Source organism: Camelina sativa, chromosome 16, assembly GCF_030686135.1.
Source record: "Camelina sativa cultivar CO46 ecotype springtype chromosome 16, ASM3068613v1".
Classification (NCBI taxonomy): Eukaryota; Viridiplantae; Streptophyta; class Magnoliopsida; order Brassicales; family Brassicaceae; genus Camelina; species Camelina sativa.
The window spans coordinates 20,228,949-20,243,467 of NC_141895.1; the positions used below are offsets into that span (position 1 = coordinate 20,228,949).

At 34.6% G+C, this 14,519-nt stretch overlaps 2 protein-coding genes and 1 pseudogene across 4 annotated transcripts; 1 reads left to right on the forward strand and 2 right to left on the reverse strand.

Moving 5' to 3' along the window:
• Positions 1 to 1,376: 1,376 nt before the first annotated feature.
• On the reverse strand, positions 1,377 to 4,640 carry LOC104750871 (uncharacterized). 2 transcript variants are annotated; one of them, XM_010472720.3, is made up of 7 exons: positions 4,090 to 4,640; positions 3,925 to 4,005; positions 3,638 to 3,820; positions 2,847 to 3,017; positions 2,558 to 2,770; positions 2,377 to 2,465; positions 1,377 to 2,294 (listed from the first exon to the last, which is right to left on the reverse strand). In XM_010472720.3, the coding sequence occupies exons 1-7, from the start codon at positions 4,175 to 4,177 to the stop codon at positions 1,593 to 1,595; spliced, it is 1,527 nt and encodes a 508-aa protein (XP_010471022.1). In that variant the 5' UTR covers positions 4,178 to 4,640; the 3' UTR covers positions 1,377 to 1,592. The 2 variants fall into 2 exon arrangements, with proteins under 2 accessions (XP_010471022.1, XP_010471023.1); XM_010472721.2 differs by having other exon boundaries at positions 3,638 to 3,814; positions 4,090 to 4,511.
• A 2,272-nt stretch (positions 4,641 to 6,912) lies between these two features.
• LOC147925771 (glutathione S-transferase T3 pseudogene) lies at positions 6,913 to 8,651 on the forward strand (annotated as a pseudogene).
• A 1,373-nt stretch (positions 8,652 to 10,024) lies between these two features.
• On the reverse strand, positions 10,025 to 13,995 carry LOC104750872 (putative alpha,alpha-trehalose-phosphate synthase [UDP-forming] 8). Of its 2 annotated transcripts, XM_087491094.1 has the most exons (5): positions 13,957 to 13,995; positions 13,563 to 13,905; positions 11,038 to 13,066; positions 10,672 to 10,945; positions 10,025 to 10,549 (listed from the first exon to the last, which is right to left on the reverse strand). In XM_087491094.1, exons 3-5 carry the CDS (start codon positions 13,020 to 13,022, stop codon positions 10,229 to 10,231), a joined length of 2,580 nt encoding a protein of 859 aa, XP_087347220.1. In that variant the 5' UTR covers positions 13,023 to 13,066; positions 13,563 to 13,905; positions 13,957 to 13,995; the 3' UTR covers positions 10,025 to 10,228. The 2 variants fall into 2 exon arrangements, with proteins under 2 accessions (XP_087347220.1, XP_087347219.1); XM_087491093.1 differs by having other exon boundaries at positions 13,563 to 13,995.
• Between the last annotated feature and the right edge of the window lie 524 nt (positions 13,996 to 14,519).

Sequence of the window (14,519 nt, forward strand, 5' to 3'; positions counted from 1 at the left end):
CCTGTCGAAACTGCTTCGGGATCCCACCTTGGTCTGTTAATAACAACATATAATCTATATTCTCCAAGATTGAGAGTGAGAAACCTTGGGAAGGTAATGATAAAGGAGTTGCATTCCAAACTCCAACTGCTAACGAGCAACCAAAAAGCATGAGAAATAGTTTCCTCCTCAACCTGACATTCCTTACATACCATATAACTTGGAGCCCCTGATGGCACATGCACTGAGCTACCGCTAAAGCACCTGATAGAGCTCTCCATAAAAACATTTGGATCTTTGGTTCGGTGGTTATAGACCAAATTCTCTGTTTGACCTTATTCAACTCCACTTCAGCATCTGATATAGGAGCTGAATTTTATGCCTTCCGTGTAAGAAGCCAACTTCCACTTTGTACCGAATACCTTCCATTCTGTGTGAACGCCCAGATAAACCTATCATGTAAACTTTGTTCCGGTGGAAATGATCTAATTCGAGAGACATCACCCGGTGGAAACAGTTCCTGCAATTTCTGAATACAGTAGAACCTCTATAAATTAATAAGATTGGGACCATGAAATTTTATTAATTTATAGAGGTTTTAATTTATCGATAAATTAATAATTATTAATTTATCAATAAATTAATAAAATATTAATTTATGAAGAGGATTTTTATCAGAAATTCAGAGTTTAGAAGAAATTGCTGCTACTATTTTTCAAGGTGATGATGAAGTTGAAGAATATATGACGATACCTTTAGAACCAATTACACATAAGGAAGCAATTATCGCGTCAAGAACTCTCTACAATTTTTTGATGCGATTTGAGAACACAACACCAGAAGTTTTTGATGCAGTCAGAGAGATTAGAGATGCTCTCCAACAAGAATGCAAATTCAAGAACGAACAAACAACAATATATTCATATTTTACTAAATATTCTTAGATATATATATATATATATATATATATATATTAGTTTATTTGATTATTAATTTATGATATTGATGAGACCATATTTTTATATGGGATTTTTAAAAAAGTTATTAATTTATTATTTTATCGAATAACGTCCAAAATTACACTAGCCCCAACTTGGGACCGAAGAAATTTATTAATTTATAGAAATTATTAATTTACCAAGTATTAATTTATAGAGGTTTTACAGTATTCTAAAAACTAGTATGCGTTATCAGAGAGGAAACCGTTAAATTCAAGTCAATATTCATTTCCTTATTGAAGGGTTGCCTTGGAAAATCCTCTAATATCCACTTATTGAGACAAACTCTCGTTCTCTTGCCATCTCCAATTGTCTTCGTGAAACCTAATGTTGGCGCTTGTTTAACAATGCTGTATACAACAAGTTCATGACATTTGATTCTTCAATTCAAAGCCTAAGTTACATAACCACTTTTATATTTTCTTCATATAATATATTCCCCAATACAATCAAAGTATGAGACTTTTCTTACAAGACAAAGAGCATAATCTTAAAAATTTCTCATTCCCTCGCAATGAAATCTCAAAATACCCACCTATACCCAAAAACTTCTAAATTCCCAGCATAATCTTATCAAGGAAGACTGGTTTTCCCACTCTCAAAACCTGAGACTTTTCATGTATATGGATAGTATCCATATGGGTAACTAACAGAATGAGCTCTGTAGTGGAGATTCTGTTGAGTATTATTATTATTATTATTATTCATCTGATCTCCAGACTCTATAGCCTTAGGCTTAGGCTTAGCCACACGCTTGCTGCTCTGTTCTTGGACTGCTCCAAAGAATACTTCATTAGTTTTCTCACTGTCCTGCTCATAATAAGTGTGTGGGATCGATGAGTAATGCCTTCGATGCTGCTGCTGCTTCTGGTGCTGCTTTTGCTGCTGTTGCTGATTGGGGAATTCAGCGTCCCAGCTACTGTAAAACGCACGGCTCTGACGCAGCTGCTGCATTTTCTCTGCATCTTTGGACATAAAAGCATAAGTTTTTCTTGGAGTTGGGTTCCTTGGTTCAACGGGAGGAGGTTCGTCTTCTTCTGGAATCACAAAGCTCTCTTGAATCGGCCATGGAGTTGTTGTGTTATATACAGCAGACTGCTTTGTCATCCCTTGGTATTGCTGATAACTGGTTCCTCCTGTCTGCTTTATTTTTAGAATCTCCATAACAGAATCCCAAGCATTTGAAACGAGTTTTCCCAAGGACACCACAAAGGTTTCCTCTTGTTTCTCTTGTTGCTCATCTCCGTTTGGAATCAGAGATGGTCTGGATGGTTTAGTAGGCTTTTGATCAGGATCCATTTCGAACATTTCTTGATCCTGTACATGAAAGGTTTGAATAGTATTAGCAAAAGAAAAAGGTAATGTTTGGGATGTTTTAGGTAAGACATAAAACATGTACGTTATGAGAAGACACGATAGAACCGACTCTTCGTTGCAATAGAGCCAGCATATAACCAAAGAAACCTGCAGCTACGAGAACCGCAATTCCTGCAATACGTTTGAATTCAGAGACTGGTTATTCAAAGAATTTAACTACAAGAAACAGAAAGAAAGAGGGTTGGTATTTAGGCAAAGTTTACCAAGAGGAAACCCGCTTCCATACTGATAAGCACAGTCGTCGAAATGGAGTTGAATTTCTCTGATGGCTTTGTTTCCTCGGTCAATAACGAGAAGGGAACAACTACTTCCAACATAAACAACATCAAAATCGTCTGAAAACTTTGCATCTTCACTTGGTCCATCTACATGCCCTCCATTTCTGACTGACTTACCCCCAGCAATTGTTGTAACTCCTACAATGCAAGTTTTTAAACTCAGTACAAGAAACAAATGAATTCATCACCAAACTCCCTAAACAAACTCTCTTACCTCCTTCACTAATCTTCCTGATAGCATTATTCACAGTGTCAGCCACATATATGTTTCCTCTGTCATCAACCGTAAGCCCTTTAGGATGATTCAGCTTCGCATCACGTAATCTCCCGTCTACATGACCCGGATATCCTTCAGGGGAGCCAGTAACCAGTCTTGGCCTGCTATCTGCAAATGTTTCCATATAACTAAAATTCAGATAGAACATTTCAAAAAGTGAAGAACTCAACCAAGTAGTTAGAGTCTTGAAAATGCAGCTTATATGCAGAGAAAGAAACAAAGTTTTCATTTTCACTTTCTAATGACATACAAACCAGTTTGAGCTGCAGGTTTTTTAAGTAAAGCATAGTTTCTATTCTTGACCATTTCCATAGAGAAACACTTTTTGTTTTAGATCTCATCTTTTGAAAAAGTCAGATTCAGCAAACAAAGTGAAAAAGTACTATTATACTGATATCATCCCCGACAAACTCATCCCAGATACGACAAAGATACAGCAAAATCATCTCCATAAAATAGTAATATAGCTCAAAGACTGGAATTTTTACAATTTGAAGTACCAAAAAGAAAAAAAAAATCTATCAATTGCCATATGTAGCATCTTTGTACACACACAGTGCCATGTGCATTCAGTTTTAGGTGATGTCAAAGAACAAGCGTGGTCTCAACATCATCAAAATCATATAGAATCACTTCAAATCAATATTAAAAAAAAAGTCTTCTGACACAAACCTAGAAACTGATTTTATTAAAAGAAACTCTAAAAAACAAAACAATTGAAAACTTACATAGTGAAAGAGAAGATGAGATCTTGTAGATGTTACTATTCTCAGAATCCAGAATAAGTAGCTCCCCGTTAGGTAAGACTTCAATCGAATACGGTTCAATACCGAGTTTGCTTCCATCGAACACCGTCTCTACTGAATACCCATTTTCGAATTTCACCATCGATCTAGTCGCAATAGCTGATTCTAAAAAAAAGGAGAAACCTTTACTGTTAAAAAAACCTAATCTTGAAGATTTCAAAAAATTAAAAAAGCAAGCTTTATGATCAGAAAAGGGGAAAGATTCGAACTTGTTTTGGTGGTGGTTTTAAGTGACCATAACCATTTCATTAGTGAAGAGCCATGATTTGAGATGAACCCACTTACAATCTCTGCGGCCAAAAAGAAAAAAATCGTAAGAGTTTGAAACAATTAAGCAAAGAAGAAGCTAAGGTGATTACATTTACAACACTTACTTGCAGGAGAATTAGCTGAAGGAGCTGAAGATACAAATCCAGAAAGAAGTAGAATGAGAATACTCAGAACAAGAAAGTTTCTACCCATTTGATTTGATTTTGGAAAAAAAGAAAGATACAATTTTTAAACTTGAGAAGAAGCGGCAGAGGAAAAAAGTAAGAACCCTAGCTTCATACACAGATTCTTATTGGGGGCAAAAGAGTAAAGATTGGTAGAAGCATAAATAAATGGCGGACAATGCAAAGATTTAAACTTTGATGAAAGAGAGAGAGAGAGAGAGAGAACAGAGGAGAGGTTAGAGTTTTTTTGCAGAGTTTGTTTGTTGATAAGCAAAAAAGAGTGAAGAGAGTGAGAGAAAAAAAAGGAAAGGGGAAAGGTTTTATTTTAGAAGGAGACAGAGAGAGAGAGAGACTCATCTCCATTTGATACGATCAACGTCGTTACTTTTATTTTATTTTTTGTGTATGGGTTGGTGATTAATTTAGTTACGTTGTTTGTTTAATTAATTTAGCAAATATCAAAACTTAACTTTATTGAGTTTATAAAGAATAAAACTCGAAAATATATTCTCTGGACGTAGTGGTTAAATTAGTTTAGTTTATGTGTGTATATGATCAGCTTTTATATTGTAGGTTATAAAAAGAGAAAAAAGAAAAAAAAAAGGTCTGCTCTTACCAAATTTATGTGATGGAATATATTCTACAACTACAGAAGAAGTACAAATGTTTTATATCATATATATACACTACTTTTTTTTGGGGTAAAGATCGTAGTAGCTTTTTAGTATGAAAGTTTATGGTATGTGTTGACTGGAAAGACAACAATCAAATATCTTGGTTGAATTAATAAGGGTTTTGGAGTAGGCTCTAGATGAAAATCGATACAAAAGCAAGAATGATGAACTGGATTTGTTTTCTCTATTTCTTAGTCAAAATTCGGGTTACAAAAATTAGTCTTTCTCTAACTAGAGATGTCGATTATAAAGCCAAACAGAATGATTGAACGACATCCTGGATTTCCTCCTCTAATCTTGCCTCATTGCTCCGAGATCTTCTTAACCACTCTGAGCTCCTCCTTTTTATTTGATTCGGAATCCACTTCAACCGACGCATTCTTACTAGGCCTCTCGCAGGCTTGTCTCAAATTTCTTACAGTTTCCTCAACGAACTTCATCTCTTGGGCCCATATGTGGCGAAACCCAACGCCAACAGTATGGAGCTTTATTCATCTTTTATGGTTTAGATAATATTTTAAGAACATACATTTTAACAACTAAACTTTGTATTAGATTGAATTTGTTAGAAATGTCCATTTTCAAAAATACTTCTTTTCAAAAATATCCATTTTTTGAATATTTTCTTTTTTATGATTTTGTACACAATTACATTATGTTAAACTAATTTTTAAATTTTTTTAAGGTTTAGCTGCTCTATTTTACATTTAAGAGAATAATTTTGAAAGTTAGAGTTTAGTATCTGGAATTTAGAAATTAGAATTTAGTCATTTTATTCATAAAAAATAAACACTTTTAAAAATTAATAATATGAAAATATGTTTTTTAAAATAAGATACTTAAAGGATTATTTTTGAAAAATCCCCTAAATTGTAAAAGGTTATACGAGAATTCACCCAACCAAAAAGGTGGTATAGGATATACATGTCATTATATACATATATCCATTCTATAATTCTATAAAAAAATATTAAAATTCTAAACGATACTGATAATTTTGTTATATGTTTGGTTTTGCTTAAATGTTTATAACATGTACTTTTGTTGAATTCATACAAATTAGTAAAAACTACTCAAAAACAAAATATTATTCAAATTAAGATTCTACAAAATCATTATATCCGATTTTAGATATGGTTGTATTAATTGTAACATACAGTAAATTTTATAGATTTTGAAAATTAACTTAATTGTATGTTTTTTTTTTTTTTTTTGCTATAGCTTTTTTCTTTGAATGGGCCTCAGGAGCCACTAACTCTGGCAAACCAAGACATCCAATAAAAGAAATACACGTGTCATTCAAGATCCATTTGGAGTACGTCACGTGTACGAGGGCTAACGTGTCTGTCTATTTTATTTTAGTTAGGGATTATTTAATGAACTTTTTAAAATATGGGAGCAAAATCGTAATTAGACTACGACTAGAGTGAGTCAAACAGTGCATATATTCTCGCACCAAAATCCTTGTTTCGCGCTGCCTTCAGTCTTCTTACCTATTTTTATTTTGTAAATTCACTTTCTTGTTTTGTTTTTTTTACCTCTTTAATCTTTTTTTTTTCACTGCTGACCTGACTGATCTACTGAAAAAACTTTATTTGAAAGATAACATAAAATATTGTCTCAAACATTATACTTCGTTTCATTTTTTTCTTTTCTTTCTTCTTAAATATATTTCCACTTGACCACCATTATCATGTTGATTTGCTTAACCAAAAATGTGAAAGCGAGACTTAGAGCATGATTACTGGACGTTTTTCACTGGATTGCTTTTGTATTTAGGCCCAAATAAATAATAAAAAACACATAAATGGTCCATGAACTCGAGAATCGTTGTTGTCGGAAGCATTCCGAGCAACACCATAAGAACGATATGTGTTGTCTCATAAGTGGTTAGTACGTAAATATAAATGCGAGTTATTTTTTTCCCATTTCTTTTTCTCTTTCTTTCCCGACTGTCTCTCTCTTCTCTCTCGTTTGTGAAGGCGAAAGACGATGCGACTCTTGATGAAATCGGAGAAATCTATGGATTCACGTCGATTCCATTAAATTTTCCGACGTAAACTGGTTGTTTGTTGGTTACCCGGAGGCGATGGCTTCCAGATTGGCGAAACCGTTAGATCTGACAACGACGGCGGCTGTTTCTGGTGGTGCCCTGAAGCTAACGGCGAGGTCCAAACCCTAACGAATCGGAGGGAGAAGGTCCGTTTCTCATGTCTGATTGGTTGCATGTTTTTCTTTTAGCTTGGTGTGGTCTTTAATTGTTAGGGTTTCGGATTAATCCGATTGATTGTTAGGATTTCTGATTAATCCGATTAGAGTATCGATTAGGACGTAGCTAGAGTGTTATTGTTACTTTCTCTTCCTCTTCTAATTGTGTTGATTCGTTGTCAATGCAGAGAAACGTAGCTACAGTTTTAGATGTATGTCCGGATTAATCCGATTAGAGTATCGATTAGGACGTAGCTAGAGTGTTAATGTTACTTTCTCTTCCTCTTCTAATTGTTTTTGATTCGTTGTCATTCGTGTTTGTCTTTTTTTTTGTTATATATTGTATAAGTAACTATGTGATTAATATTGACTCTTTTGTCATGTTTTGTGCGAGGTCAAATTGATTTGATTTGGAGTGGTATTCACAATGTGGACACAGTGTTTGGATTGTCTAATTTGAAAAGGTATGGTACTCTAGCTTTCAATTGTTGTTGAAAGATATTGTTTGCGGTTGTGTGTTGGGATGAATTAGTAGCTTTTCATGTTCTTAAAGTGTTATGTTTGCTTTGTGTTTTGTTTAAATAATTGTGTGAAAAGGTATGGTCTTATAGCTTTCATAAGTGATGAACCGTGTATTTGATCAAGTGTTTGAGTAACGGTTGAGTAATTTATTTGGTGTTAGATTAGGTAATAGTCGAGTCAGTCATTGATGATTGCTTTTTGTTTGTTGGTTGTGATAAATACGGTTAGTAGTTGTTTAGATAGATACTTGTCGAGTCATCATTGATGAATGTTTAAATATCAAACTTATTGTAGCGATGGTGTAGGGTTTGTAGGTTGTTTTAATGTGATAAATGTGTGGTTGTTGTAGTTTAGGTAAAAACTTAATGAGCAAAAACCTAAATGGTGATGTTTTAAAAGTAAACTTCATCTTACCAACTAACCCATTTCGTTTTACATGAGCTTTCACTAACCTTTCTCTACAAACCCAAGCTAGTTTTACATCAGCTTTCACTAACCCTTCTCTACAAACAATTTCCGTTTTACATCAGCTTCACTAACCCTTCTCTCCAAACCATTTTCGTTTTACATCAGCTTCACTAACACAAGCAATGGATCCTAGAAACCTTAATCCTTTTCCACAGACATATTTTGTTGATTTTATGAATTCTCAAAAAGACTCCAACAGTTCAGATAATCTGATTCTTCCAAATACAATCTCTTCCAAATACAGTCTCTTGGAGAATAAGAAAGCGGTGGAGTGTAGAGGAGGATGTCAACCTCATAAGCGCTTGGTTAAACACAAGCAAGGATCCTATTGTAAGTAATGAGCAGCGGCTTCAAAGTTTCTGGAAGAGGGTTGCTGACTACTACAAAGCTAACAATGGGTCATCTGTTTCAAATGCAAGAGGGTCTTCACAATGTAAGGCTAAGTGGAACAAGATAAACCATGGAGTCAATAAGTTTGTGGGGTGTTACGCACAAGCGAGTTCAAGAAGAAAGAGTGGAGAATCAGAAGATGATGTATTGAGCATGGCGTATGAGCTTTACAAGAACGACATGGACAAGCCATTTCTGCTAGGACATTGCTGGAGGGAATTAAAGCATGATCAGAAATGAATCACGGAGGAGTGTAGCCATAAGCATTCTTTTTAATATGTTTAATATTTCGAATATTATAAAATATGTTTACTATTCCGAATTTTGTAAAATATGTTTAATATTCTAAAGTTTGTAAAATTTAATTGTTTTCTTTTTTATATAATAGAAAAAAAATAAATAATTGTTTTGTTATTTTATATAATTAAAGTTTGATAATTAATAAACACAAATTAAAAAATTATTATTTAAATGCTTGAGCAACCTTTTTTTGGGTTTTCTAGTAATAGAGTGATTTTGCTTAAGTTTCTCTTAGGATTGCTTTACTTAATTTAGTATTAATTATATAAGTAATTAATATGAGAGTAACTATGGAGGGTTGTTACACTAATGATGGTCTTATTGTCTTTTTCATGTGAGAACAACGGTGCACATTAGGTTTTGTCCTCTTAGGCCATCCTTTTTATCCAATCATTTAAGATGTGATTTGCTTACATACAAAATTGGTGTGCAAGTAGGTGTTAATGTAGTCTTCGTATATACTAATCGTAATAAACCTGGTTATTGAAAAAAAAGAAAGAAGTTGGATGAAACTTTTGAGATTAGTTTAGGTGCATGCAACTTCGGATGCTGATTCTTCCAAAATTTTGTAAACAGTGCAAAGTAAAGAACATGAGATAAAAAAAAAAAAAAAAAAAGGGAAGTGATATCTTTAGAAAAAGAAATAAGTTTTTTTGTGCGTATATGGAAAAATGTAAAAGCCAACACAAAAATAAAATAAAAGGAGCAATGAGAAATAAAGTTGAAAATTGGTCCCCTTTTAATCTTTAAAAACACTTTAACTCAGAGAAAAGAAGATTCATCAAGAGGGGAACTATTTTGTTTAATTCTATAGGAAATGTCTTTTTTTGTTTGCTTTTTGTTAAATGTATCAAAATAAATAAATAATCATCTTGGTTTTTTTCAAAGATATTTTTTCTATTTGCTAAAATTTTCATTCAAGTTTTTTTCACACATACTTTTGGTTATGGAAATGAGAGGTGATAGTTTGGTGACGATTGAACCTCATGGGATGGAAATAGGCAAGTTGAGCTATATTTTAGACTAAAACCTTACCATTCATTGAGTTGGCAAAAACAAAAATTTAATATTGAAAAATCTTGAAACAAAACACAACACCAAAGAAAAAAAAGGCGGTGGGATGATTATCGTGCGAGCCACGACCGTCGAATAATAAAGAAGAGATGATCGTTGGGGAAATAAATGGACATGGCATAAAATTACAAACAACAATTACTTTCTTCTCTAGTTGTTGGTCCCTCAACGACAACAACAACATGAACCTCTCAATTCCTTGATAATGATGACTGATGTAGTTGAGTTGAGCCAGCCCATTAATGGAATTTAATAAATTTAAAATAGAAGCAACAAAAAAAAAGAGTTGCTATACAAAGGGGAGAAAAAAATAGTTTTAATTTACCCAAAGGCTAAAACCAACAGTGAAAAAAAGGCAAATTCTTCAATAGCCCATATCATTTTTTTTACATATTGATGATGTTATGTTATTTTGGTTATTTCTTTTGGCACGTCCACCCACTTTAAACGATGCTTTCAAATGCAACTTGTGTGTGACATGTTGGTTTTAAGCTCGATGATGAGTCTCCAAGGCCTCTTAGGAGCTTAAGCACGTCGGCTTCATCGTCCAGGAAGTACTTAGCTTTGCTTGGTTTTCTTCCCACCGTGCACGCGTAAACCTCTGGCTGAATAAGAAGCTCTGGATTTGTTATCGTGCTTAGTATGCTCTCGAACATATCCTCGTCTGATCTATCGTCTCCTATGCACATCACAAGCTCCGGTGGATTCCCGCTTTCTACCATTTCTCGGATTACTTTTTCAGCAGCTAGACCTTTGCTTACACCCTAAGTTCATTACAATGCATCGAGTCCATTATATATAACTTTCCATGTAAGTCCTAGTATTCTCAAGATTTGCAAAATATTTGTGTGGATGGAAGTGAACTAGATATATGCTTTTTATATACCTGTGGTTTGACTTCAACGATGTGTTGACCTCTTTTGACAACGACAGGCTCATTTGCAAGCACGCTCTCTAGATGATCAAGAAGCTCCTTAGCTTGACATGATCCAAAGTCTGGATCTGCGTCTTGATGGTGCCAAACTAAAGCACTCTCTTTGAACTCTATACTAGTCCCATCTGTTGCCTCCATATACGATCTCATAACCGGTTCCACCATTGACCTCCACTCTGTATCCGTAGACGAGTAACAAGTCTCCCACTCACCCTTGCTATTCCACCTACCACCCACAACATGAAAGTGCCTTTCATAAGTTTCTTCATAAGAAGAAAAAAAAAACAAGACAAAACTGTGCATTCATAGTATATATACCTTATGAAGTATCCATGTTCAGCTGCTATTCCAAGATTCTCACAAGGAGATAACCAATTGCTCAGAGACTCTTTTCCTCTTCCACTAACAATAAACACAGTGTTTTTGGGATCTTCACATAGAGCTTTCAGAACAGAGACAACCTCGGCGCTTGGATCTTGAGCAATGGAGCTTTCAGGAACAAGAGTGCCATCATAATCAAGAAATATAGCTCTTCTCTCTTTATTCCTATAGATAGGGACAATGTGTTCCACAGATAGCTTCCTAAAACTTGGAGAGAGCGACAAAACTCTGAATCCCAATCCAAATCCAATACCCCAACAACGTTTACTATAATGATCACGGCAAGCTCTCTCAAGATCCTGCATAAAGCTCTTTGCCCAGTAACCAACACCATGAGTGCTAATATAGTTGTAATGTTTCTCATGCCGTAGTTGCTTCTCGTTCTCACTCATTTTAAGAGCAGAGTTCACCGCCTCAGCCACAGCATCTACATCCCATGGATTCACTCTAATGGCACCACTCAAAGAAGGCGAGCAACCAATAAACTCAGACACAACAAGTGTGCTTGTGCGGGGAGATGAATCATTATTAAGAGCCTTGTTACGAATCCCTTGCCTGCAGACTATATACTTATAAGGAACCAAGTTCATACCATCCCTCACTGCATTCACTAAGCAACAATCAGCTGCAGCATAATACGCGGTTTTCTCAGCACGTGGAACAAGACGATCGATCAACACTATTGGCTTATAATCAGAAGTACCGTAACGCTCATTGATCCTTTTTGCAGTCACATACGTCTCTCTTTTAGCTTCTTCCACATCTTTACCAGAAGATCTTGCTGGATTCACTATCTGAACAAGAACAACCTTCCCTCTCAAATTCCAATACGTTTCAAAGAGATGCTCCATTGCAATAAGCTTTAAGCTTATACCTTTAAATATATCCATATCATCAATGCCAAGAACAAGCTTCTTCCCTTTAAACTGTTCTTGAATCTCTTTCGTCTTCGCCAAGGTAGAGTCAAGACTCAAAACAGATTCCAATCTACCCATATGGACACCAACAGGAAGGATTTTTATATACACAGTCCGACCAAAGTAATCAAGCCCTATATGGCCACGCTTAGACTCGTAATCAAGACCAAGCATTCTACTACAGCAAGACAAGAAATGTCTCGCGTAATCAAACGTGTGGAATCCAATAAGATCACAGTTCAACAAACCTCTCAAAATCTCGTCGCGGACAGGTAACGTGCGGTAGATCTCGGAAGAAGGGAAAGGACTATGGAGGAAGAAACCAAGCTTGATCCTATTAAAACGTTTCCTCAAGAACGTAGGAAGAACCATGAGATGATAATCTTGAATCCAAACGTAATCATCCTCAGGGTTGATCACTTCCATAACCCTGTCTGAGAATATCTTGTTGGCAGAGACATAAGCTTGCCATAGACGTCTGTCGAAACGATCTCCATGATCAGGAAACATTGGAAGCATGTAATGAAACAATGGCCAGAGCTGATGTTTACAGAAACCAAGATAGAACATTTCTTGCAACTCCTTAGACAAAAACGTTGCAACGCAGTTAAAGTCCTCTAAAAGCTTCTGCGAGACTTCTTCTTGCTCACTAGACTCGATGTCTACGTTAAGTGATCCAACGTAGAGGAACTCTGTTTCTGAAGAGAAACCATCTTTGAGTTGTAACTGAAGAGAGTCTTCGTCCCAGCTAAAACACCATTTACCAGTTTCCGCATCTCTTTTGGATAGGAGTGGTAACATATTAGCAACTATGATCTTCCTCTCACGTGAAACACCGGAGGAAGAAGTTGTTACTTCAGAGGATAAATCTCCTCTGTCTCCATCTACGTCGGAGATGATTCCCGGAACAGTCATGACGCGTGGAAGAGTTCTTGGAGTGTGAGGAAAATCTAAAAGATCCCAAGATGACAAGTCTAGAAAATTAGCACAAGATCTTGACACCATGGAGGAGAGAAACAGAGCTAAGTGCTTGTCTCTTGTTCCAAAACCTTAAAAATGACAACAACAACAAGAAAGAAAACAAAAAAAATCAATAACCTTAAAAAAAACAAAACTTTCTTGTTTCAGATTCAAGAAAATATAATTATAATTATGAACATATTAAATCACCATTTCCATTTAAAAGAAACTGGTTCCTTTAACTTATATTTTTATAGCCATATAAAAACTGAATTCAAACAAAAATATAATCAAGATCGATTCATAAAAAAAAAAACCTAACTATGTAACAAAATCATCATTTCAGGCTAATTGTAATCACAAAGTTACGGATCGAGATTACATTTATAAAAAATTATCACAGTGTTAGCGTCAAATTAAAATAAACACCACACACCAATGAAACAGTAAACATAAACGAAACGTAAATGTATAAAAATATATAATCTTTATAGAAACGTTCCGACGAAACAAGATGAGAAGAAAGAAAGAAAGAAAAAAAAAGTCGTCAAATCTCGACGACAAAGAAATCACCGGGAGACTCACCTTGGCCGTTGTGGTTTGTATATTATTGATCACTAAACCAATAAAGGAATGGGAGAAGAAGAAAGGTTAAAAAAAGCTTTCACGGAGGAGGAAGACGAAAGAGACTCGGACAGAACTGTTTTGGATATTCGCACCACTCAGAGAGAGATACAGAGAGAGAAGAGAGATAGATTAATGCAGATAACGAAAAAATAAGTATTAAAAAAAAATGCAAAATGTGCATATTACACGTTTTCTAACGATCTTTTTTTGCGTATTATATAATATTTGATAATAATATTAGTAGCTTTTTTTTTTTTGCTCTGTACGGGTTTTATTTTCGAGATAATGTTTTTGGATAGGTCTTTTTTTTTGGGACGCCGTCATTGGAAATTACGTGGATGTCCCCCTTTACCTTCTTCTTATCTTCCAATTTTTTTGAGTTGGTAGATGCAAAAGTTGCAAACTGGTATAGTATAATGTTTTATATGGTGGTTGTTGTTGTTGTTGGATTTACAATTTTTAAGATAGTATAATCTTGTTGTGTTGGCATTTTGATTTAAATTTAACAACTTGTATCTTACATATTTATTGTTTGGTGTTTTTATGGATAATATATGAGGTCCCCTTTTACATTTTATATACTAAGTATATATTAAACAACTGTTTTTTTTTCTTCTAATAGGAAACGGCTGTTAATATAGCGTTAGAATCGGTCAAAACTCAAAAAACACCGGAAAAAAAAATATCAGGTTAATTACTATTGTTAATATAATTATTCAAACCATTTAATTTAAGGCTACAACAAGAAAAGATTTAAAGGGATTTAAACCAAATTGTCCACATTAATTACACCTTTGAACATGATTTGTTTATACTACATGCATGTCTAAGACTAAAATCAGAAAAATATTAATCTAAGAATCGAAAAAATAAATATCAATACACAACAAACTACTAAAAAAAAAAGATACTATG